This window comes from Rhineura floridana, chromosome 3 (assembly GCF_030035675.1).
Source record: "Rhineura floridana isolate rRhiFlo1 chromosome 3, rRhiFlo1.hap2, whole genome shotgun sequence".
Lineage (NCBI taxonomy): Eukaryota > Metazoa > Chordata > Lepidosauria > Squamata > Rhineuridae > Rhineura > Rhineura floridana.
Window position 1 is genome coordinate 6,937,810 of NC_084482.1, and position 26,020 is coordinate 6,963,829.

At 46.0% G+C, this 26,020-nt stretch overlaps 1 protein-coding gene across 1 annotated transcript; it reads right to left on the reverse strand.

Moving 5' to 3' along the window:
* Positions 1 to 394: 394 nt before the first annotated feature.
* ABCD1 (ATP binding cassette subfamily D member 1) lies at positions 395 to 24,353 on the reverse strand. The gene is made up of 10 exons (XM_061614203.1): positions 23,192 to 24,353; positions 19,498 to 19,678; positions 17,322 to 17,464; positions 12,961 to 13,129; positions 10,911 to 11,005; positions 9,735 to 9,880; positions 8,903 to 9,048; positions 8,594 to 8,678; positions 6,750 to 6,875; positions 395 to 4,806 (listed from the first exon to the last, which is right to left on the reverse strand). Exons 1-10 carry the CDS (start codon positions 24,128 to 24,130, stop codon positions 4,602 to 4,604), a joined length of 2,235 nt encoding a protein of 744 aa, XP_061470187.1. The 5' UTR covers positions 24,131 to 24,353; the 3' UTR covers positions 395 to 4,601.
* Positions 24,354 to 26,020: the final 1,667 nt, after the last annotated feature.

Here is a 26,020-nt window from a genome sequence, read left to right on the forward strand (position 1 = left end):
GCTCCCAGCTCTTGGGGGTTATGGGAGAAGGAGCTGGATGTTGTTCTCACACTGACCTGGGAGAATGCCCCACTCCAATTCCTCTGCAGTGGACAGAAGAGGTGGGAGCGCTGGATGTCTGGGATCAGGTGAATATAGGGGTTGTATGGGAGAGAAAGGAGTTGATAAATGCTGAAACAAAGGAGGATGTGTTTAAAGGATTCTATTACATTATGCCCTCTTCCATCTGTAGGGGCTTAAGGAAGCCCCCTGTAGGTCTTACTTTGAGGACCCCCCTCCACCCCAGGGCTAGAGCTGACTCTCACCCCTCTCCCGTTTCCAATTGCTACCATCCTTGGTAGGGGTCAGGCAATAGCTACACATCCACCCCTGAACTCAGAATCACAGACAGCTGTTAGTGATCTATAATATTTTATTATCATCATCTGAATAAACCTGGCTTTTGCCAGTATGTAAGGCACTGTGAGGGCAGGAGAAAAGGGGAGTGGGATGGCAGTCTTGCACGTACAAAACAGCAGAGAAAGAACTTATTTGCTGCATAGTTTGTAAAATTCTGACATCAGAGCCAGCAGATAGGAACAGTCTCATTCCACTGTGAGAATTTTGACACACGCTCAACCTCCATGGCACACTCTTTGGCTTTTCTTTCCCACCGTCCCCTCCATCAAGCAACAGAATTGTACTGTTTACTTGTTGGGTTTTTATCTTGGGAAGGGCATACAGTGGATGGCAGGCTCAAAAAATGGCAGACAAGATTCAGAAAAAGGTTTTGAAAACATCTGATGAAAACACAGACACACTGCAATTAAATAAATTAGCAATTTATACAACAGAGAAGAAAAATGTTGAAACTTCTTCTCTCTCCCCCCCTCCCCCGGTACATCTGCACTTGGAACCCACTTTGGAAGTCTGCTCTCCTCTCACGTATAGTGCTTCAGAGCTGTTCCAGAGTGGTCAATGCAAAGGTTTTTTGCTCTAGCAGGATTATGATGTAGCTACGCATATACCTGCAAATGGCTTGACTTAAAATTTGCCTGGCATAGGTAAGCTTGATCGATCTGTGATCAGAAATGAAACAAGAACACCAGCTGCCATTGCTCTCCCAGGCAATGAGAGCCAATACAAGGAGCTGCTTCAAACTGCAGGTGGGAGACAATGTTTTGTAATGTTTCCATCTGCACAAGCTCCTTGCAAGTGGAAAACCAGCATAACAAGGAGAAAGTTTCTTCTAGCTTTCTCTTTACTGTGGTCTTTTTTTCTTTTGAAGATGCAGTGAGAGTTGCCACCCTATTTTTATTTATTTAACATGGAAGTTGTTGTTTTTAAGTGACTGCTTCCTATAGTCTGAAGGATTATACTTCCACTCCCTCAGGGAGTACATGTGCAGATCCATTTTTTAAAATGATGCTGGTAACGTTTGGTTGTTTAATGCATTTTGTGGATTTGATTTTTTGTTTGTTTGTCTATTTGATTGTTCTAAGCCACTTTGAATTTTTTGGGGGAAAAGCAAAATGCAGATTTTTAAAAAGTAAATAATAAACTATGTGGCATCTAAAGATGCAGGGGTCGTGTGGGGCATGAAGTGAACCCCCAAAGCCCCAACTGGCTGGAGATGTGGGCTCTGTGCTTCATAAAATGTCCAAGGATTTGACTCAGTGATGGTTCAAAAGGAAATCAAAACTCACTGGACTGACTGAAATACTGTTAAGATCCTCTCTGACTACTCAAAGATTTGAACATGCCTTGGCTAATGTGGTCTCTCTATGCATGACAGGGCTAGGCAGCAAAGCCTGCACAACACTGTATGCATCTACTTCCCTTGCTGGCATCATAAGATCCTGCCTGCACAACATCCTCTCCGTCACAATGACACAATTTGGAGGTGGCATTTGCTGGGCCACAGGCGAGTCCTGTATGTGGCCTGCAGGCTGTGGGTTGCCAACTTGTGTGTTAAAGCCTTCAGAAGCAATATGCAACTTTAGAGCAATGCATCTATCTCAATCAGAGATGACTTACCCATAGGGCAAGGAAGGTTCCAAATGCTAATTATGTGGGGGAATGCCAAACAACCAGCTGCAAAGGATGTCCCTGGGCACAAAGCTGCTAAATCAGGCCTGCACAACATACCCCATCAGCCGTGTACGGTGACTCATTGCCTGATAAACCCTCCCAGTTTTGATTCTTTATCTGGGGCTGCAAAACAAAGATGTTGTCAAGCAGCTGGCAAGTCAAGCCAGGTTGCTGGGCTGGTACTGTAGGCAAGGGCTCCCATGCGAAGGGTCCCCTCTCCCAGTGTGCTCTCTAGCTAGGGACCTACCTGGCATCAGCAGCATGTTAAGTTCCCACAATGCACCAGAGTGGTGCTAAGTCAGGCACTGTGGGAAATTTAACACAGTGGGTAGTTTCCTAGACCAAGCTGCTACTGCTGCTAAATCATGAATCTATGAGTCTATGAATGGGAGGTTAATGGGAGGGCAAAAAAATTGGCGACCCAAGGAGGTCATATGCAGACACCAGCCCTTCCAGGTTGTCAAGGGCCAAGCTTGGCAGGCCACATGAGTGCAGCCTGTGTGAGATGCTTCACTGAGAAGAAAAAGGAGAGCAATGGGTCTGTTTCCAGTAGGTGACCATGCATCTTCTTCACCTTCTCAGAAAGATGAGCAACACCAGAGTGACGTGTGCTTGGAAGCAACAACAACGGGAAGAGGAGTTTAGGAAGAGGAAATGCCCATGCAAAACTGCAGAGGGGAGAGAACCAAGGCCTTGCTTAGTTACATGAGACAAATCCTGACCACAACCATCAAAGCTGGCGGCTTAGAATTTAAAAAAAAGTTGTAGCCAAATTTGCATTTAAAGGACATGTGAGCACACATCATTAATAGCTTGCTGGTCTGTTATTTCACATGGAAAACACAACTGGCAGCGAATGTTTAAGCAGCAGCTGCAGCAACAGCAGCAATCACCTTCATGAATAATTAAATGATGGCTCAGTTGTAGTTGCATCTGTGAGCCGACCAACACTGGCATAACAGCCACCACCAGTTCTACATCTTATAAAAGATAACACAGCTGGTTTTTCCCTGCATGATCCCTCTCAGTCACATCACACATGGCCCATGGGAAGAGATAAAGAGATGCATGGTATAACTGAGACCTGAGTTGACACACTCCTCCTAATGTGGAGATATGCTGTACAGTTGAACCAATGCAACTTCATTGGCTGAGGCCTCATTGTCTGCGTACAAAAATAAGTCTATATATACACACACACCCTGCTTTAGACAACGGGTTGAACTGATGTGAGAAAATAACCCCAGGAGGATTCCTGCACCCCCTTACATTTCAAGGAGCACTAGCTTTGAAGGATGGGTGTGTGGAAATAAGTTAACAAGTTCCAATAGGTGTTGGAAGAAAATGCCACCAGGCATTCTGCTGTGGCCTCTCTAGGGCACTCCTTTGACTTCATCAGGAAGGCCAGCCCTCAAAATTAAAGGGCATTTCAAAATTAAGGGGCATTTCTCTCCAAAAAGAGTATTAGAAGCTAGGAATTAGAAGTCTCAGGAAGGACTTTATGTTATAAGCAGCACTGTGGCCACACAAGGGAGTCCCAAGTCAGCCTAGAACTCTGGTTTTCAAGACTTCCTACATTAGGAAACAGTTTCTGTAACAGTTTATCTGCTGAGGATCCACTGTATGTCCACTCTGGGATTCCTGTGCAGTGCAGAGGCTTTGGGGAAGCATTTTAGGGCATGCTCTCGGTACTGGGCAACAGGCAGGCATGAGCTATAGCCCCAGCAGAATGCTCCTAGAATGATCCCCAAATTGTGAGACAGCTGCAGAAGATCGCTCATTGTGGACATGGCGTCTTTTAGACCACTTGCACTGCACTGCTTACCCACCTTCTCACTTAGCAATGCTTTCTAAGCTTGAGGAACAGCAGGGACACAGCTGAACATTACTGATCTAGAACAATCTACATTTCTTAGCTTGCTCCCCTTGCTGTCAGTTCACCCAAGCGATGCCTAGATAAGGAGGCAACCTTCCTTAAATTGAGTTCAGGGAGAGGGGGCAGGGAGAGGGAGGTTTGGTGTTGCACTTTCCAATGTTTGCAGCAAAAAGGGAGCACAAGGGGAAAGAGTCGCAAGAGCTTGGCTTGGATACATATCACATTTTGTGCAGCTGTTTTGTGAAGAAAGGTACGACTGGTCCAGCTGAAACTCCTAGGCCTCTGGAGTGGTGCCTGATGCTGGGAGCTCACTCCAAAATATTCATGGATGAAGACAGAGACTGGCAGTGGGGCAACAAAACTCACATCAATGAGGAGCTTTGGCATTTTGGGATGTTCAGCCATTCTGTGTGTCTGTATGTGTATGTGTGTGCAGGCTAAGTGAGAGAAGGTTATGAAGGGCACAGTAAATGGGTGCCAGAAATCAGCGATGCCCCAGTGGAGAAAATGTGACTCCTCCTTCAGTAGCCAGGGCGATAGCTGGCCATCTTGTGCAGCTCCGAGGACAGCAGAACAGCCAGGTTCCCTCTTAGTGAGCACTTGGCTGAGTAAGCCAGGCAGAAATGGGGAGGGGACACTTCAGGGCGCCTGGATCTCAGACCTGTCCCACTGCAGAGGCCCTGTCTTCGCCCAGGATTTGGCAAAGTTCACTGAGACGCTGCTGCGTTTTGGGGACCCCAGCCAGCTGCTGCTCCAGGCGCTGCTTCTCCTCCCGCAGGGAGAGACGGGCTGCAGGGTCCAGCTTCTCAAAATGCCAGCCCCCCTCTCCATCAAACTGGAGGAGGTGGGTATGGTACTTCCTGAAAAAGAATGGGGAGGTCATTAAAACACTGTCCGGGGCTGTGCTTCGCTCCAGACCTGCCTTCTCCCTCCTATCGCAAGCTCGGCCTGGAGCTCTTGCCGCCGCCCCTCATTCCTTGGAGTCCAGCGAGTGCCCTGTGCGTGGGTGGGGTTGGCATCCCTGTCTGTTCCTGGGGAGGGATCTTTCCGCTGAGCTGTCAGTGGGGGAGTCAGGAACAAAGCAGCTCTCAGTCTCCAGGGATGAGGCTGGGATCCCCCCCTTCTTTCCCACCCACGCAGCTTCCTGCTGGGGACGTGACTCCCTGCTTGGGACAGCGGCCAGAGACTGATGAAGGGGGTGAGGGAAACAGGGAAAGATGCGGCCTGGGACAGGCAGCAGGGGAAGAATGAGACCTGGAAAGGGAGCAGACCCAAATGTTGCCAGGTTCAATGCAGAACCAGCCTCCTGTCCCTTTCACAGTGCGTACAGGAAGGAAGATCTTAGCAGATGCATCCTCTGCTGTCATAGTTATGAAAGGCACAGGGCTTCTAGAGGTGGTGGATTATTCTAGAAGGTCCCAGAAAAAAACCCTTCCACCATCCCTGCTCCAGCAAAGGGAAAATCAGACAGGTGATCCGCTCTATAGCTGCCTCTACTGGTCACACAGGAAATGGCAGGTTCTTCCTCCAGGCTCACAGGCACTTACCCTTCCTGCCCTGACTGGGTGGCTGGTACATGGGATGAGGGGGGAACCAGAGGAAGGAGGCTCAATACAGAGTGGCAACGACTCTGGTGGTAATCTGGTGGCAGGAGAGAGCAGGTAGGATGAAATTGTGGGATAAACAGGGGGATACGTCTCCCTGGTACTGACTCTGAAACGTGGTGGTGGGGTTCTTGCATAATGCCACCCTGGATTCCTTTGGGAGGAAGGATGGGCTAGAAATTTAAATAAATAATCAATATTTAAATAATAATAAATAACCAATCAAAGTGATAGGCAGAAGCAGAGGAAATGGCAGTAGAAATACGGGCAGGTCCCTGGAGCCCCCACTTTCTCACCTAGTGCTCAGTTAGCTCCTCCTCCTCCTCCAGTTCCCTGTCGCATAAGAAGAGCCCTGCTGGATCAGGCCAGTGGCCCATCTAGTCCAGCATCCTGTTCTCACAGTGGCCAACCAGGTGCCTGGGAGAAGCCCGCAAGCAGGGCCTGAGCACAAGAGCGCTTTCCCCTCCTGAGGCTTCCAGCAACTAGTTGTCAGAAGCACACTGCCTCTGACTAGGGTGGCAGAGCACAGCCGTCATTGCTAGTAGCCATTGTTAGCCTTCTCCTCCATGAATTTGTCTAATCTTCTTTTAAAGCTATCCAAGTTGCTGGCCATCATTGCCTCTCGTGGGAGCAAATTCTACAGTTTAACTATGCGCTGCATGGAAAAGAAGGGGTAGCCGACAGAGGCTCCTGGCTAGCAAATCAGGCACATGGAGAAATTGCCCCTTAGTGGCAGAGGTGTGCTCCCATGGAGGAATGTTATGATTGGCTATCTGAGGAATTCTCCCAACCCTCCCTGCCCTCTCAAAAGTGCTACTTGTGGGTCAGTGACACCACTGACTCCACAAGAAGATGTCAGGTAAGAGAGAAAAATAAAAAGTAGAGTGCATCCATGCTACCTATAATGAGCCTGGATGTTCAGGTCTTGTAGATAGGAAGGTCCCTGAACAGGCCCAGGGAGTGATCTGAGAGCACCTAATGCTGCAGAACCACTGAAGTTAAGCAGGGGGAGGACCTGATCAGTCATGTGGATGGAAGGCCACTGGGAGCCCCCTGTAAGAGTGAGATATATGGATAACATTATACATCTATTTGATAAGCAGAGAAAGAATTTGAGCAAGGACCAGTGAACAGGGAAGGAAGGTCCAAAGAAAGAAAACATATCAGACCAAAATCTGCAGGGAGAGCACAGAACATACCACAGTGAAGGTCGGTGGGTGATTGAGAGCAGTGCTATCCCAGCATCTTTTGCTGCTTGGAAGATCTTGCCTTCTACATCAATGCTGACAGCACTGGTGCATTCATCCAGGAGAGCATACTTTGGCCTAGGGGGATGAGTAATGGTCCAAATAAGAGACTCAAAGTGACTAATTGGCCAATCCAGTCTGCACACAACACAGCACTATCTCCTACTCCTACGTTGTGTTGCCTCACCTTCCTCTTCCACCCCTCATGACCCAGTCTGTGCCTCTTCCGCCTTTCAGCTGTGATCCTGACAATATCTCCTCAGCAACATCCTTTCTGGTTGTCCCTGGGGTGATTTCCCCTGAGCCCAGCTTTGGTTCTGCTGCCTTTCTACTGGGAGAAGGATACACTCCCTCACCATACTCAGTTGGCTGAAGGAGGAACAAATATACAAGATGGAATGATACAGCAGGGGTAGCCAATGTGTTGCCTTGCAGATATTGTTGGACTACAAGTTCCATCATCTCTAACATTGGACATACTGGCTGGGGCTGATGGGAGTTGGAGTCCAACAACCTCTGGAAGACAACACACCGACTACCCCTATGCTAGAGGGATGATGGTTGATTCCAGACAACTTGTTTATTGAGCATTCATCCCAATTTGTTTGCAGAAAGTTCGCGGGGAGGTTATACAATGTCTGCTATTTAACAAGCATTCATCCTTACTTATTTACAGATAAGTTATACAAGACTGCATCAAGCAATTGTTGTCCCACATTTTCCAGGACATTGTCTTGTCACTTTCCTTACCTTAACAATCACTTTTCTTTTTTTGAGGCATGTTTGTTGTACAAGAGTGCCAAATCCACTTTAAATGTGAATTTGATAGTATGCGACTGAATCCCACCCACAAATCATCATCATCATTTATTTGTATGCCGCCTTTCCACAGCTGAGCCATGCTCAAGGCGGCTTACAACGTCAAAAATTACATGATTCATTCTAACAGTTACAAAAATAAAACAAAACAGTCAACCCACAGTCATAAGCAACTAATGAAAACATCTCTATAAATATACAATAAAATTAAGTAATCTCCACATACTTCATAATGTCTAACAATAAAAATAAAAAGCTATACCCCCTAAAACAGCAAAAGTGCACCTCTAAAATTAAATCTTGACCCCAAAAAGAACTCGTTAAAAATATCCCCAGTAGCCTATAGACATCCTGAGCAGCAGGTCTTTCAGGTCTAGTAGCAAGATGGCTCCTCGCCCTTTCAGCAGTTGCTGCTTTTGTAGCTGGAGTAAGACAGAGTAGATGGGAATTATCCAGCAATGCGGGAAGCAGGTCTTGCAGAACTCACACAGGTGAGATGGTCTCTGGCCCCTTCAGCATTTGCTGCTTTTTGTAGCAGGGATAAGTCAGAGCCTGGCCCTCCCAGGTCAGGTGGAAGTTAGCCAGCAATGCTACCCTTCCGCATCAAATGGCCCCAGAGCACCTCACGAACTTTGCTTCTCAGGCTCAGCCCTTGTTCTTGTTCTTGTTGTTGTTATACCTTGGCAAGTCAAGAAGTCTGGTGAACAAAAATTCTGTTCCTGCTAGCTGATAGAGACGATTATTCCAGTTTCTTGTATTCAGCACAATGCCCACTGGGTGTGGGTCCGAGGTGAAGGAAGCGCTGCTCCGACTGATGACGAGGACAGGAGTCCCGCCTAGGTGAGGGGCAGGTGGAGAGAAGTTGCGTGGTGGGAAGCAGGGAGGGATGTCCGTCACCATTCTGTCAGTCCAGAATGTCACAAATAGTGACAGTGGCAGACAACCAGGCATCTAATATTGCATTTCTAGGCACTAACCTGTGGTAGAACATCCGGGCCATCCCCATTCGCTGCTTCTCGCCACCCGAAAGCACATCCTTCCAGTCACTGACTGCTTCCCAGCCTGGCCCCGCCCATGGGTGGAAAGATAAAGAGGTTTCATTGGTCACTCAGTCTGGACAATGTGTCAGACCCTCCCATCCCATGTCCCCTGCTTGCCCATTCACTTCCTGCTTCATAGTCAGTCTCCCAAGAATTTAAGGTTTTTAATAGCATGCAGAGAGCTTGCTTTACCTCTTCTCCCTTCCTCCCCATCATTCATGCCCCATTTCCTCTGGCTGTACCCACCTCCCTCGCGCTGCACAATGTAATTGAGGTTGACAATGCCTAGGATCCGCTCCAAGTCAGCGTCCGTCTGTCCTTTCTGTTCCATGTCCTCTGCGGTGTCTGGGTAGATCACCTGGTCTCGCAGGGTTCCCACAGACATGTATGGCCTACGGTGAGATACCAAACATTCCTTGGTGTTTTTGTAGCATTTAAGAGGATCCAAAGTGCTTTCACATAACTCTCTTTTAGTATTTTTTCTCGGTGGCCACATCTACATCATATATCTAAAACACTGTTATTACCCCTGTTAAATCTGTAGTTTGTTAAGGGTGGTAGGAATTGTAGCTCTGTGAAGTCAACACCCTTAACAAACATTTATTTTATTTTATGTATGTATTAAATTTATATCCTGCCCTTCCTCCCAGTAGCAGCCCACTTCCCAGGATACTTTGGGGGAAGCCATGACCGTTAAAGTGGTATAAGAGAGCTTTAAATGTATTTTGTGAATATGACCACATTGCAGATGGGTGGAGAGAGAATAGTGGGCTTGCCAAAGGCTTACCTAGTAACTTCATGGCAGAGGTGAAATTTGAACTGATTCATAACTCAGTCTCTTAGCCAACATGCTACACCAAATTCTCTCTCAATCTTTCTTGCAGACCAAAAGAGAAAATAAAATAAAAACCTAGACTGCAGCTGGAATACAGGGACCTGAATATCCATAGCCTTCCTATTTCTAACCTACCAAACACTGGGAACAGAACCCAGGAGTCCTAGTTTTGGGACCTCTCTTTTTTATCCTATTATATTACCTTCCTTTCCCTGCAAACATCTGGATATTGGCCCACTGTACCTCTGTGGAATATAGAACATACGATGGGGGGGTGGTTTGTAGAGGATGCCTTCATATGTTGGCCAGAGTCCCCCCAGGATCCGGAACAGCGAGCTCTTCCCACAGCCATTTGGGCCAGTGATAAGTAGGTGCATGCCCTCATCCACCTGCAAGGGGGCAGCAGAGAGAAGTATGAAGGCCTGGTCTCTCTCATTTCTCCTTGGGCTTATCACCAACAGAACCAACTCCCTCCCTTTCTCGGGAACCCTGCCCCCCGTCCCCCACCTGCAAATGCCCAAGAACATTTGATAGGGAGCTTGTATCCATGACCTGCCAGCTCCTTCAGGCAACCTGCCAAATTACTTTCCCCCTTTGGTGCCCTGACAGCCATCTCTGAGCAACATCAGCTTGCTATCTCTCTCCTGTTTCTGTACTCCTGCTGTATTTGCAGCTTTTTCTATGTTCTTGCAAAAGATAGTGGCCAGAGGTCAGCGACCAAGGCCTTATCGCCCCACCAACACCACATCCCCGCCCCTTCTACCTGATCTTGCAACAGGCAAAGTCAGCACTGGCAGGGAATCTCAGTCCCATCCCCAGATTTGCTGCTATAGACCTCTTGGCTACAAAATGCCTGCAATCCCAACACAACCCTCTCCCTGTCTTCCGTCCACCAATCTGCTGCGTCTGAAAAAGACCACCCACAGCTTAGCACTAGAAATATCTCAATGCCAGTACTATGCCCTAGGATATATGAAACAATAATAAAGGACTGAGCACATGTAGAGTGTGTATGCTTTGCCAACAGGCTTGTCAATTGATCAGCAAAATGGAAAGCAGAGTCTGGCCTGCTCCTAAGCCTTTAGGAACAACTTGGCCTGAGGAAATCTGCAAAGGAAATTCGGGGAACAATGTTATCACCTGCAAAATCCTGAATATCAGGTCACGGTTAAAGGCATAGTGATAATAGGCCAGTTCAGACGTTGGCAACTCCCCTCAACAAGAGTGAACCTAACTTCCCTCCCCACACACATTTTTTTGCAGAGACAGAAATGGGCTTTCAGGTCAGAAGACATGATGAACAGGTAGTGGAGGCTTCTTACTTTAAGCAGTGCTTAAGTGTTGCTGCCCCAGTCAAGGTCTCCCTGCTACTCCCCCCCCCACTCCCCCAATCAAACAATGTCTTTTTTGACTACCTACTCGGATATTGAGACTGCTGACCACCACATCTCCAGTGGGAGTGATGATGGGGATATTTTCACAGACAATTCCATTATCAACATCAATCACACGTCCTGTAAACAAGATGGGGTGGGGTGGAGGGAGGGAGAGACTGGCAGTCAAATTTGCAATGAAAGACAGTGCTCCAATCCTTGCAAAAGTGCACACATAATCAGCCAGAATAGGGCAGCACGCCCTTTCACAATCCTCATCTCTCTCTCAAGCCTCAATTCAGATTTCACACTAGACTAGACCATGGTTAAGGAAGCTTACGTATGGTTTGGCATGATGTCTGAATTAAGCCAAAAACACCACCACTCAGGTCTAACATGACAAGACAAAACAAGTTTTGCCAAATATACGGAAAGGCCAGATCCCCAAAGTATCTGACAGGAAATCAGGAAAGAATTCAGGTGTCACATTAACCTGGAGGTGGGGCTTCCATCACTGCTAAACATTGTTCATCTCAGGAGGAAGGAGGGTTTGTGACAGGCCCATTTCTATGACACTGGATTTGCAGAGAATGGCTGTAGCTTGTCGGTGAGATTAGTGAGGGAAAGGCAGTCTGCACATGCTCCTGTGCACTCTTTCATTTGGTAATAATGTAAACATGTATTTTATTTCATATATTCAAGGGAACAAGGCATAGATTTCAGTAAAGGTTCAAGGACTGTGCTTTGCCCAAAAGTCAGAAGGCCAGCTGGTGTAGATCCAGTCAAGCCATGCAGAGTGACTGGATGGAAAGGAGGACTCCTCTATGGAAAGGAGGGCTCCTGTACAGGGGTGCAGTCATCCGGGGGCTCGGGGTGTGTGTGTCTTAGACCTTTTACTTTTTTTGGAGCAGGGTCCCAGCAGGATCCTTATATCTCCAGCATGTTTTTGCTGGTCTTTTTCTAAAGATTTTCTAAAAAAAAAAAAGTACTTTGAATGGCAGGGCTCCCTTAAACCTGCTGATACCTTCCCTCTTGTGTGTGAGTGGTACTATTTTGGCCACATAAGAACCGGCACTCAGAGAACTGAAATCTCCATTTATATATATGATGGTGCTCAAGCATTCATTCTACTGTAGAGTGGTTGCCTGTCTGCCTCTCCTTAATAGAAATGGAAGACTGCATTACACAGGGGAAGGAAGAAGATGCACAGGCAAGCAGGCCAGGGCTGATGGACATGAGACAGTCCCGACTCGCTGGAAAGCAGGCCTAGTGCTCACTGAGGAGGTAAACCTGAGTTTGGGTTGCACCACTTCAGACTGTTGGTGTGAGAGCTCACTTAGTAACACTCCTCCATACTATGTACGAAGATAAAAATAAAAATAAACCTTCCCATAGAAAATGGTGTCAGGAGGAGCATTCTAGTTACTCTTCCCCTTGGCATGCTACCTTTCTTTATTTTGCTTATTGAAGGGTTTTGGAGATTACAAAAAACATGAAGTAAAATAACTCCCCTACATGTTGTAAAAAGAAAAGGGAGAAAAACAGCTAAACAGAACACCAGGCAGTTTTCTGTGTACTGTTATTAATTATCTATTTATTTTATATATCATGTACTAGCCAAAATGGCCTCTAAGTGGTTTGTTTGGCACTGAGATGCCTTGCGAACCACCATCTGCAGTCTGAAGTGGTACAGTCAAGGCACCGGCTTACTACCTCACTGAAAACTAGGTCCCAGACACCAATGGAAGAGCCAGGACTGGGATATGACCTGTCAAGGTTCTTAGCCAGGCTATAGCCAAGTGCTATGAGGCTTGAGGAAGGGGGAAAGTTGGGAAGATTCTACTGTGTCACAGGTCCTGTATGCAAACTATACTGCTGTCTCTATGTTCCTAGAGCCTGATCCCATGTTTACTCAGAAGAAAGTCTCCCTGGGTTTAATGGGAGTTACCCCTGACTAAGCATACATAAGATTGCAGCCTTGATTTGATCCTTGCCGCAATACACAAATAGTCTCTCAATCTAGCACGGTGCATCTAGTAGTTGCAAGCTAGCAGTGAGGCAGACATTCCATATCAGCCAGATACCCTCTGTCTTACCTTGTATCTGTAGCGGCCCCTCTACACGCACACCATGCCTCATCACTGTCCCAGCACGAGCCTGCCCCTCCTCAAGCTCTCCAGGACGTCGGAAGTTGCAGCGTTTCACATCCTCAAACACTTGGAACATCTCATACACACGAGCAGTGTATCCTGCCAGCTCAGTCACCTGAATTAGGAATTAACAAGCAACATATCTTAGCACTGAAAAGGAAATGCAGAAGTCATCTAACAGCTTTTGGCATAGAGTGGGGAATATTCTTGGTGATATCCAGCATTAGTCCTATTAAGTCCATTGATTTCAGTGGGTCTACTTCAAGCATGACTTAGTTTTTCATCACTCTCTGTGCTGTTTCCACACATTACACAAGATCTGGTACTCAGCCCAGAACCAGACATCTACTGCAGATTCTGGAATGGCCCAATTACATTTTTTTACATTTTTAAAAGCACATTTCTACCCCTTACACTACTGGAAACACATCTTGAAGCACACAGGCCAGTATACAGAACAGATTCTCATGGAGTGAGGCTTTTATAAGGGATCCATTTCTCACAGTTTCTAGTCATGATCCATACAACCCCAAAGCCTGTTACTACCTCATCCTATTTTTTTAACTATGTCGTTCTTTAAAAAGAAAACAATTTTAAAGACTACATACTGAAAACATTCAGTTCTCAGTAAAATAAGTCAATATAACTCCTTAATGCACAGCTCGCAAATTTACAGTAAGGGTTAGAGAGCCAGAGAAAAGAAGTGGGTGTAATAAGTATCATCCCGATCCTACAGATGTGTTTCTGTGGGAGTAGAGGAGTTATCTCAACTTAAGATATGTGGGGAATCCAGAGCTTGGAAAAATTACTTTTTTGAACTACAACTCCCATCAGCCCCAGCCAGCATGGCCACTGGACTGGGCTGATGGGAGTTGTAGTTCAAAAAAGTAACTTTTCCAAGCTCTGGGGGAATCCTATGTTACTTAACTGGGGCAGAGGCCTATTGCTTATTTAAAGTATGTTACTATATTTAAAAAATTTTAGACTACCTCAAACAAGCAGAAATAAAAATTGCAGAATCCTGAGAATCTTAACTTTCCTTTTTAAAAACAAATTTCTAGTTTAAAAAATGAATGAGCATCGCCTGGTAAAACCTCAGATAGCAGACAGGGGATGCTAGGTGAACTTCCATCATCTGTGCTCACTCTAGTTCCCACGGCTAGCAGGCACAGAACTATACTGCACAGGCAAATGTGTTTAATTCGCAAGATCTTTGTGAATCATAGAATTTGAATTTTCTTGGTGCAGAATTTGTACTTATTTGGTGCAGAAATAAACACAGTCTTGAAAACACCTTGTTAAATTCAGCCAAAATCCAAGGGTGATATCCAACTAAATCATAGAGTAGACACATTGAAATTAATGGACAAGTCCATTGACTTCAGTGAGTCTTCTCTATGATTAACCACCCCAAGTGAACAGGTAAAAAACCATAACTGCAAACTTACTGGCTTCAGGGTCCTGAAAGCACTGCAAATGGCCAAGTTTTACAATGCTTCTGACAGCATTATGCATTATTTACTCGGAAGCTTCATTGAGTTCAATACATCTTACTTCCAAGCGCACACAGAACTGCATCCAAAGATGGACACATGGATATATTTCAAAAGTCCAGGAAATGGAGTTGTAGACACTTTGGAGGCCCACTGTGAGGCACTTGAGGGTAAAGTTGTTTGCCTCCATAGCAATCTTGATGCCCCATCTACATCTACTGTAGTCCCCAGAGAGGTGTTCAGTACAATGTTTGCCGCAACTTCTTGGGATCAGTTTCAGTTGATGTGGCTTGATGACGTGGACAAGGTACTTGCGACAATGCAGCCAACAACGTGCCTCTCGACCCTTGCCTTTCTTGGCTTATTAAAGCTTCCAAGGGGGTATGACCGAATGGATCCAGGGTGTGGTCAACATGTTTTTGTAAGAGGGAGTAGTTCCAGCCACCCTGAAAGAGGCAGGGATCCGACCACTCCTGAAAAAGCCCACCCTGGACTCATTGGTTTGTGACAATTATTGCCCCATTGTAAATACTCCCCTTTTAGGGAAGGTAATCAAGTGGGTTGTGGTGCAGCAATTGCAAGCACTCCTGGATGAAACAGATTATCTTGACCCATTCCAATCTGGGTTCAGGCCTGGTTATGGGACTGAATCGGCCTCGGTTGCCCTAATGGATGACCTTTATCGGGAGAAGGACAGGGGGAGTGCAACCCTGTTATTCGTACTTGATCTCTCAGTGGCTTTTGATACTATTAACCATGGTATCCTTCTGAGCCGACTTGGTGAGATGAGTATTGGAAGCACTGTTTTACAGTGGTTCCAATCCTATCTCCAGGGTCATTTTCAGAGACTAGCATTAGGTGTTTTTTTTTCGGCCCTGGCAGTTGTGCTGTGGGGTGCCACAAGTACCATCTTGTCCCCAATGCTGTTTAACATCTATCTGAAACCCTTGGGAGCAGTAATCAGGAGATTTGGGGTGCGGTGTCAGCAGGACATTGATGATATCCAGTTCTATTTCTCTGTAACATCTGAATCGAAAGGGGCCATGCAAGCCCTGGACCGGTGCCAGTGGTGGGCTGGATGAGGGCCAATAAACTGAGTCTGAATCCTAGCAAGACAGAGGTGCTGTGGGTTGGTGGTTCCCAATTGGTCAATTGCCTGCTTTAGATGGGGTCGTTCTGAAAGAGCAGGTTTGTGGTCTGGGGATGCTGCTGGATCCACCTTTGTCACTAGAGGCCCAGGTGACCTCAGTGGCTAGAAGTGCCTTTTGCCAGCTTCGGCTGGTAAGACAGCTGCAGCTGTTTCTGGACCGGGATGGCCTGACCACTGTTGTCCATACACTGGTAACCTCCAGGCTGGATTACTGTAATGCACTCTATGTGGAGCTGCCCTTGAGGTTGGTTTGGAAGCTGTAGCTGCTGCCTTGCATGCAGGAGGTCCTAGGTTCAATCCCAGGCATCTCCAGGTAGGTCTGGGAGAGACCGCTGTCTGAAACCCTGGAGAGCTGCTGCAAATCAGTGTGGACAGTACCAAGATAGATGGACCAATGGCCTGACTCAGTAAATACAGTAAGAAAAATAAAGACCCACAATATACAAAAGAACTCAGAAATAATAATATAAAGATACAAAATGCAATGAAGTCCGAAAGAAATAACATCTATGAAGTAATCATGAATAACAGCACACTAGTAGATACAAATCTGTTTCGACTGTCTTCCTCAGATCTTGTAATGAATGTACTGCCCTTGGCAGGAGTGATAGTAAGTTCTTTTACAAGTGTAGAATTCCTCTTATGATTGGTATATGTAGGTTTTTCCATATGATGATTTGTTTTGCAAAAGTTAAATGTTGCAACAAGCCTTTTTCTTGGAGGACTGTTTGAAAGATATTCTTTCTTAAAATTCTTTATTGGCCAGAAACCATCTATTGGAAGCAGCTTTGTATATGAATTATTACTATCACTCCTGCCAAGAACAGTACATTCATAACAATATCTGAGGAAAACATTTAGTCGAAATGGATTTGTGTCTATTAGTGTGCTGTTATTCATGATTACTTCACAGAGTTTATTTCTTTCGGACTTCATTGCATTTTGTATCTTTGTATTATTACTGAATACAATACAGAACCTGTTGTATACTGCGAGTATTTATTTTTCTCGCTGTATTTATACTTGGACCCTCATACATTGTAGATTTATACTGACTCAGTATAAGACAGCTTCCTATGTACCCCAAACTTTCTTGAGTCTAATTGGGAGGTGGGGGCAGTCATTTTGTTATTGCTATTGTTAAACAATTGGGAGTCACCAGTCCTTGCAGAACTACTGCAACCACCCAGAGATCCACCAGCAGTTCTGGATCTACCCTCTGCTCAACCCTATTCTAGCCAGATCTGATGCATGTTTATTCAGAAATAAGTCTCGCCAAGTTCAGAGGGACTTGCTACCAAAGGAGTACGCATGCGATTGCAGAATTAGATGGGTTTGCTTTGAATTGTATAGGCTGTCACAGATCAAAACCAATCCTATGAAGTGTTAGAGGGCAGTACTTGGTCAAGGTCACGCATACAGGTGTTGGAACATATGATAGCATAAGAACGCAGAATCTAGGCCACTGAGATGCTACTGGCAGTTGATGCAAGGATGTTCTGCTCCTAGGTCCTCTGATCCACCTGGGTGTGGGCTGTACCTTCCAGAAATGTGCCAGCCGTGTCTCAGGGGAAAAACAGAAATGATGTGGCTTAATCCCTTTGATAATCAGACAGACTCAAGTCCTCCTAGGACAACCACCCAAGCGCCTTGCTCCTTCGCACCTCTTTGTAAGAGGAGATGACCCTCTCTGTAGCATCAGCTGCTGCAGTCAGCAAACTCCGGGCTGTGGTGAAGGCTTCTGTCCTCAGGCTCACCAGCTCTTTCTCCTCCATTTCCAGTGCCGCTTGCTTCACTGCCTCTGTGTCTGGGGTGGAACAAGGTTGTGGTAGGAGAGGAGATTGACACGTTTAGCAGGAACTCCAAGAACAGCCTCTCTACCCCTTCCCCCCAATTTCCTAGCTCCACCTGTGATTTTAGGACTGGCTGAAAAATCGCATTATGTTACCTGGTCTCCCTTTCCTATGGCCAGTAATATCTGCCTACTAACTCCTTCCTGTCGAAACTAAAACATAAGCAAGAGGTTCTGAAACTCACTCCTCCCAGCATCACCGGCGTTGGAGGAACCTCTTCCTTAGGCAAATTTCAGCCATTCGCTTCCAGACACAGGTGAAAGGCTCTTTAACTCCCTCCTGAATAGCAAGACAGGCTCTGTCAGATTTCTACCCTCATATGCTGTTTTCTCCCTTCTGGTTGGCAGAGATATTTATTTCCTTATTTAATATTAATACTTATAACCCTAACCCCTCACCAACCCTATGTTAGACTTTAAAAAGAGGAAGAAGGTGGTGTGGGCAGGGATGGCTCAGAAACTCACAGCAGAAAGCACCAAGCTTCCTAGGATGATTGTTCAGTTGGCCTCGAAGTGGCTGAGATATCTTTGCATTCAATAATGAAAAAGCTGTATAATTAGATTTAAACTCAGGAAGAGGAACCTGATCAACTACTTCTGATCCTAATGGGTCATTCATCAGGATTCTGGGCCACACAAGGGACAAATGTCCTCCAAAAATAAAAGTATAGTGTCAAAAAGAAGGGCTCTAGCCTAGCCTTCTCCCTTCCATGCTGTGTCATTAGGCATTATAAGATTATCAAGGCGACAAAACATTTCATGTAATTCTAGTTATTATCATACAATACTCACAAAGAAGTTTATATATGAAACAGGTGAGTTTACCATCCACCCAGCAAGTTATCATTAACTAAATATCTCTCTCTTTCTGCCTCTCTCTCACACACACAGAGTGTGATTTTATCAACACTCCATCCTATCTACAGTTTCACAGAGAGGACCTTGCATACTCTGCTGTCATTCCTCTCACCTCCACCATTTCTAATGGCACCAACTGCAGCTCTTGAAATTACAAGGACATCTACTGCCCAAAAGGCTAAGGAGGCAAATCAGCATCTCCTCTTTGCTTCTCCCCAACTGCAGCCTCTTTCCAAAAGCAACACCTGTGCTCAGTGCCGTAGCTAGTGATTGCCATAGCTAGTGATTGCCGTGCCAAGGGCAGCGTTCCAGTTCTGTACATCCACATATGGAACTGACCTCAGGGAGAGTTAAGAAGGATTGTGGTCCTTTGAAGGCAAAGACCCAGGGCTGGGAACACAAGACTCTACCACACAGATGATAATCAGCAAACAAAGGGTTCAACTAGAAATGGAGAATCATCAGATGAACAGGATGCATGTTTAACCCTTTCCTTACCTGCTACACCTGTAATCGCCTTGCCCCTTTTCCTACCCCTTCTCCAAATCTATCTAAGATTCTGGACATTCATTTATTGTGTTCTTTGGGAAAGCAGCTGAAGAAGAGGCTTACAAGAGAAAAATAGCAGGCAGGGGAAAGGTTAAGTACCCTCCCTCCCTCAACCCACTTCTTCTAATCATTGCAGCTCCTCCTGTCACTTTGTAGCAGTTTTGACAGAGACCTAGGTTCTCTGCCAAATGTTTAATTCAACCCTGAGAATTCCAAATCCTCACTGCTAAAACATACTGCTCCTACTCACTAATCCTACTGGTGGCTACTGCTGTTATGCTACACACCTTTCCAGTTTTGTCCTCCAACAGTGGCTGAATGTGCTTTACTGTATTAAGAAGACCCACAGACACAGGGCCAATGGGAAACTGCAATAATGCCACTCTGTCTGGTCTGCTGTCCTGACTAAACCTCTTGAGCAAGCTGATATCTGGCATTTCATCCACCATCCTGAAAGCATTCTTAAGTATTACATACTGACAAAAAAAATACTTTAATGATATTTCAATAGCTGCCAATATCTTTGGCACCCAATGTGTTCCTATCATCAAGGTTGTGCCCATAGGAGTGCCTCCACTCACCTGTCTCAGAATAGCCGGTGGCAGTGATGATTGGCACAGCCACCATGACCAGTCCGGCAGCACTCCACACATACTTCATGAGGAACTGCTCCAACATGACATACCAGAGCCTTTCTAAGAGCAGTACATTCATCTGGGAGGCCAGCTCACGATAACAGTGCCGTAGAAGGGACAGCTCTACCTGGAGAGGGGACCAGAAGGAGACATTATGACATTCAGCAAGGAGATACGACATTTATTGTTAATAGCATGCATGTATTTATATCCCCTAAGGGACTCCCAGTTAGACAGTGATCAGTCTCAGATCAGCTAAGGTTCAGCAAGGAGGCTACAATCCAGTGCCCTCAGGCTCTGCCCTAACACTGCTGCTGAGACAGAAGGCATGTCCATGTGGCTCTAATTTCAGAGAGTGGAAATAAAGTTGGTTTACTTCCAACCACCACCATTTAAATACATAGGATGTTTCAGCCCATATGGGGCTTATGTTTGGATGGGCCAGAAAGGAAGCATTGGGAGCATCAGCAGTACTGTAAGGTGGTGATGGAGGCACCTGCTGATTTCAGGGAAAGAGGACCACAGAGATATCATCAAATCTGGTCTATCTGTGTACATGCCACAAGAAACTTCATTGGTTCAAAAGTAGCCACTCTCCACCAACTTCAATGTGTTTAGCAGCAGACTGGTACACATAAAGAAGGCTGGTGATGCTTTGCTCTGCTCTGCTCATCAGTTTATCTCCATGTTAGGAAAAGTTTCACTGCTCTTAAAGGCACTACAGCAAGGCCTGTTTTTTGTTGTTGTTTTTTCAAAGAGGTGGCAACTTTAATCAGTCCCTTTTTGCCTACTGCTACAGGAAGCACTACCGGCTGGTTCATTAATTGCATGTCCATCTCTTGAGGAGCACAGCATCAAGGAGCAGCCAGCATGTGTGAATGAGCCATTCCAATTATCTGATGTGACAGATAGACCTCGCAGATGATCTTAAACACAACTGATTAGGATTGCCAAGATTTTAACCAGCTCTGCTTCTTTTGCCTTTAACAGTAAGTTCATCAGCTGACATTATAAGGCAACAATCTGCATTTCCATGACAAGAAAAGCTTCACCTACTGATTTTTGCCCATTCAAGAAAGCAAGAATGAAAGAAAGAAGTTAGCCCACTGCTAGTTGTCAAGTGAAAAGTACTCAAGTGATGTACCTAAATGTGTAAACAGCCCCTAAGATTGTTCCTCCCATTCTGAAAGGGAGGAAAAAATCAGGAGAAAAGACGTGTAAAGTATTCCCTATGAGAAAAAGGAGGAGTTCTAACATTCAGTTGATCTAACACAGGTGCTGGGAAAAGTACAGCTAATGGTCAAGGATGATAGGAGTTTTAGTTCAGCAACATCTGGAGGGCCAAAGGTTTCCCGCAGCTGCTCTAACACCACATGCAATGGGACTTACTCCCCACCCAGTAAGTGTGATGAGGACTGCATCTTACTGTGCCATCATATGCATGTCTATTCAAAAGTAAGCCCCATTGTGTTCAGTGGCTGGCTTGCTCCCTAGTACAGATATGGAAAACCTTTGACCCTCCAAATGTTGCTGGTCTACAACTCCCATCAGCCCCAGCAACCAATGCCAATGAGCAAGAATGATGGGAGTTGTAAGCAACATCTGGATGACCAAAGGTTCCCTACACCTGCCCTAGTAACAGTACAATCCTAACCTTTCTAAAGCCCTGTTTAATTCAATGGAGCTTACTCCCAGGATTCAGAAGTAAGCCCAATTTAATTTATTGGGGCTTATAGCCTGGTAAATGGGGTTAGGATTGCAGCTTAAGAAACTTGACTCCTCAACAGCAGAAGCCAGGTATATTAGATGATTTCTGCTTTTGCTGTAATCACTAAAGGAAATGTTTTCCACTTTCTGTTGTGCCCACAGAGCTAAGAAAGAAGCTGTAGCAACATGCAGCCTCAAATTTTGGTAACAAACTGAAAAGCCACAAAGGAGCCTCAGTTCCAAACCAGTCCTTATTGGCACACCTGGCGTTAAACTGTTTGTCAGATCCAAAAGGTTCTCATCACAGAGACGCAGCAGTACCCTGTTTGCATTCATAGTGGGTCATCATGACCAATGGTACTCCTGGAAAAGGTCAGGCTGTGGCGTTACTCTCCAGTCTTTTCCTTAGCTCTCTGCATTATGAAATGGGAAAGTTGTTCTGTCCCTGCATCTCTGCGGTACGAGCCCTGTTAGCCTCACATTAGCCTGGTGTTAAATCTGACAACAAAAGTGCTAGTTCAACTGTATTAGGCCTTGGTTGTGCCAATAAAAAACATAAGAAGGTGCAAAGGTGCATGGGGGTGTGGGGTGGTGGTGGCAGGGAGTTACTGTATCTGAGTTATGGTCCTGCTATTCAAATTATGGCTTTCACGTGGGAAGAGTGTTCTTGTTTTTCCCCTCACCTATGTTGTGTCCCCAAGCCTCCAATCTGCTGTGCAAGACTGGTGGGAAGCCACCTTAAATTGACAACCCACAGATGAGTAAAGTATTGGGGGGAGGGGTTACATGCAGTGCACAAATGCATCTGATACCCCTAAGAAAACCCTGAACATTCACATTATTGTCTGAAATATTGCAGGTGGTGACACAATGCAGTCTCTTGCTATGTAACAAATGTTATCACGACTAATACTGGTCATGGGACATTAGTTAGCTTTTCTTCGAAAAGAGCAACTGTTGCTATAGACCTTCTGCTTGAGGTATGTACACATATGTGAATATTTGCCTGTCTGCTTGTGTGTCTCTGTCCTGGTTCTTTGAAGAGGCCTGGGAACAAAGGCTGGCCCCATTTGTGTGTGTGTGTGTGACCTAAAATTACCCTTTGGCAGGATGCCAAAGGTGGGAGAATTTTCGGCCTTGGAATGTTCCTGATGCAGCTGAATTGGAATGGGAGTGGGGAAGCCACAGTGTTGTGTGTGATGAAAATGTCTGTTAACTTCAGCCACCTCTCCTCCCCCTATCCCAGTAATTCAGGAAATAGGAACAACTCAGGTCCCCTTATTCCCAGCTCATATCTGTTACTGGAACCCGCTAACTTTCCAGACCTGGGGATCAGAAATGCCATCCCCCACCCACACGACTGCCCCTCAATCCATTCCCCTGCTAGGCCATTCAGGAATCCTTAGGTGCCACACCAGCACCAAACTTGGAAAGCCCTAGGGCTGATTTGACGGTTCAAGCAGGAGTCAAGCATAAGCAACAGAAACTAAGAAAGATTTCTATGGCAATTAGTCTGTGGGTGGTTGCTGAATATGGACAGATATGAAGCAAGATAAATTCAGGCTTTGCCCCAGGACAAATTCAAGGAAGGAGACTACAAAGAAAAGGAAGTAAACAAGGGTGCCGGTTTTAGTGCCAGCATGTCGCCCTCTTCAGAGGAATCAACTTCACTTCTACCCGGCTCAGGGCCCAACAGAGTCAACTGCTTCATTTCAGAGCTTAGTTCTACAGAAGAGAAGGGAAAAGTGGCAAGACATAACCAAAAAACAAAAGGGGGGGGGGGAGGGAGTAAATCACTCTTCTGTTTCCCTAATTCTACTGCACTATAATTCCCTGCCCAGAAACTAAGGAGTCCTGGCTTCCAATACTTCTTCTATCAGTTGAACCTTGCTTTACCCCTAGAGAATCCTGGTACTTTGCCCGCTTGCTTTACCTTATGACCCCCATAGAAGGCAATCTCTTCGGAGTTGGCCACCACCCGGGAATGCATGTAGCGCAGCTCCCCTTTCCGATGTGCCTCCTCAGCCACTAGTTGGCCAAACTTTGGTGAACAGGCACGCAGCACTTTGGCGGTGATGCAGACCACCAACCCGGCAATGACTGAGGGCCAGGCTGTGTCAGCGCCCTTCGATCTGGCCGAACTGAGCAGGGTGTAGGAAGTCACAATGAGATCAAGCACCGGCTTAGTCAGGTTTGAGTAGAGGTGGGCCACGGAGTTAGCGAAGGCCACCAGATCTTCTGTGAGAGACTGATCTGGATTGCGCAGGCGTCCATCCATGTTGCTGACACGATAGTAGGTCTGGCCCGCAAAGTAGAGCTGATAGCCATGGTCCACTAAACGTCCACGAAAGGCCAGGCTCAGCTGCCCTTCTAGGTACCGAATGGCACTGTTGACAAATGTGGCTGGGAGGGCAATGAGGAGCCACTGAAGAAGCTGCCATGTAAAGTCGTGTGGGTTCTTGCGGACAATGCAGCGGGCCAAACGCCCATCCAGCTGGGCCACGTAGACTGAGAGGAAGGTGCGGCTGGCGAGGGCGGCTGAGTGCAAGGCCAGGAGCCCCGTTTCCCGGCACAGTGGCCCAGGGAACAGTAACCTCAGGAGGCGCCACAGGCGAAAGAAGAAGACTCTGTTCACCCCAGGTGATGCTGCTGCTGACTCATCTGGTGCCCCCCACTTGGCTGCTGGCTCTCCAGGACTGTGGTTTCCTGTTGGCCTAGAGTTCACCTGAAGGTTAGAGGTAGCCCACTGTCGTCGCAGGATTGGGTACAACTTCTTGGCACCATATGCTGCCACCAACAGTGCCACTGCTGCTCTTTTTGCTGTCACCCTCTGGGCCAACCTGGTTGTCACTTTGGCTGTGGCAACTGGCATGATGTCACTAGGATGGGGGCGCTGCCCCTTATTCCAAGCTTCCTCTCCTCCTCCCCTCTTTCTCTTCCTCCTCCACCTCCTCCAGCTCAAGAGTTATGTTCTCTGCCTAGCTGTAGCAAGGCAGGACTGTTTTGTCAGCCAGAGTCCGCTCTCTTCCCACAATGCCCAACCCTCAAACTGACAAGATGGGAGGGGACTGAAGAATGGCCATCCCTCAGAATCATAGAGAAAGCCTGAGGGCACCATAGAGAGGACGCAGCAGAGGGTGAGAGCGGGACGGTCCTCGAGGCAGTCACTAGGTGGCGCGCGGAGAAGACTTCGAGGGAATGTAACCCATGGAGAGACGGAAATGTTTAGTTAGCTTTGGGAGCTTGCTGTTCTTCCTTTCTCTCCACTCTGTGACACCTTTTCTTTCCAACCCTAACCGTTTTAATTCGGAAGGTTAAGTCTCAGGGACTTACTTCCAACTGTCACCACAAAGAGTCTTGTGGCCCCTTAAAGATGAACAGCTTTTTATTGCACTATAAACTTTCGTGCAGTAGAGTACATTTCATAAGGTGCGCCCAGATAGTAAACATGGGCATAAGAGTTCGATTTAAATCTGGAACGAAACTATTTTTAAAAAACGCAATTATTTTTGGATTGATCTGATACATCCATCATTGCAAGTGCTGGGACTGGGGCTTCCCAAAATAATCTGTTAGTCCCCCCTCCCCCATAACAAGACTCCGAGGAGTACTGCATGTTTATTGTTTGTAAGCCACTCAGAGAACACAGTTCTGGGTGGCGTTTAAATACTCAATAAATGAAGAACAAAAGTGAATCACTGTCTTTGTAAAGATTTGGCAATAACACCTAATTTGTCTGGTCAAGAAAGTATTTTTTAATCAAACTGTGTGTATTGTTTGCATGTGTTTGTGTGTATGTGAGACAGATAAACAGATATAGATGGAAACAATGAACTGTACTGCTGGATCACATCAAAGTCTTTCTGTTAGTTCAGGGCTGGGAAACCTGTGGCCCTTCAGATATTGTTTGACTCCAATTTTCATCAGCCCCAGCCAATGGTCAGAGATAATAGGACCTGCAGTCCAACACATCTAGAGTAGGGATGGAGAACCTGTGGCCCTATGTTGGTCAACCTAGTTCCAGTGTTTTGAAGCTGTAGTCCAAAACATCTGGAGGGCACAACTGTGCCAGCCAGTTACTGGGATACCATTTTAAACACAGTGGAAAACACTTGGTGCAGCATCCTGTAGAAAGGAATTTCTCTTCCTTTCACTAAGGGAAAATATACAGTTCTGGGTGCATGGGGAGACAGCAGGCACTATAAAGGATCAAGGATTGTCCTGGCAGCACCAGGGGTTTCGTAAGTTATATAAATAATGGACATGGGAAATATGCTCGTGCATGAGGAGGGTTAGATTATTTTGGTAGCTCGGTAGTTCAACTTGAACAGAACAATACTTTATGTCTTAGTGAGTTCCTGCAGTATACCCAACGCAGTATGGTAGATTTTCTGTAAGTATTAGCAGTAAAAAAGGTTTAAGAACCAAAAGTATTAATAGGTATACAAAGCTCAGAGCTGGCATAATAAAGATTAAAATTAGACTCTGTCCTGATTGCTATCACTGCGGGTTCTTTAATTTATCTCCAAATGTGTTTTTTAATCTGAATGTGCTAAAGGTCATAGTTCTTTAGAGGAACAAGCTGCGGTCTTCAGAATCCGTATGTGTCAGCACAGTCCTGAAGTTTTCTTACTAGCTTCATCAGGATGCTTGTAGATGAAACCAATGCCAAGGTTTGTGATTAAGACTCAAGATCTTTCAGATTGCATTATTTACGAAACAACTGCCTGATGTTTCACAATGACTCAATGGGCAGAGATTC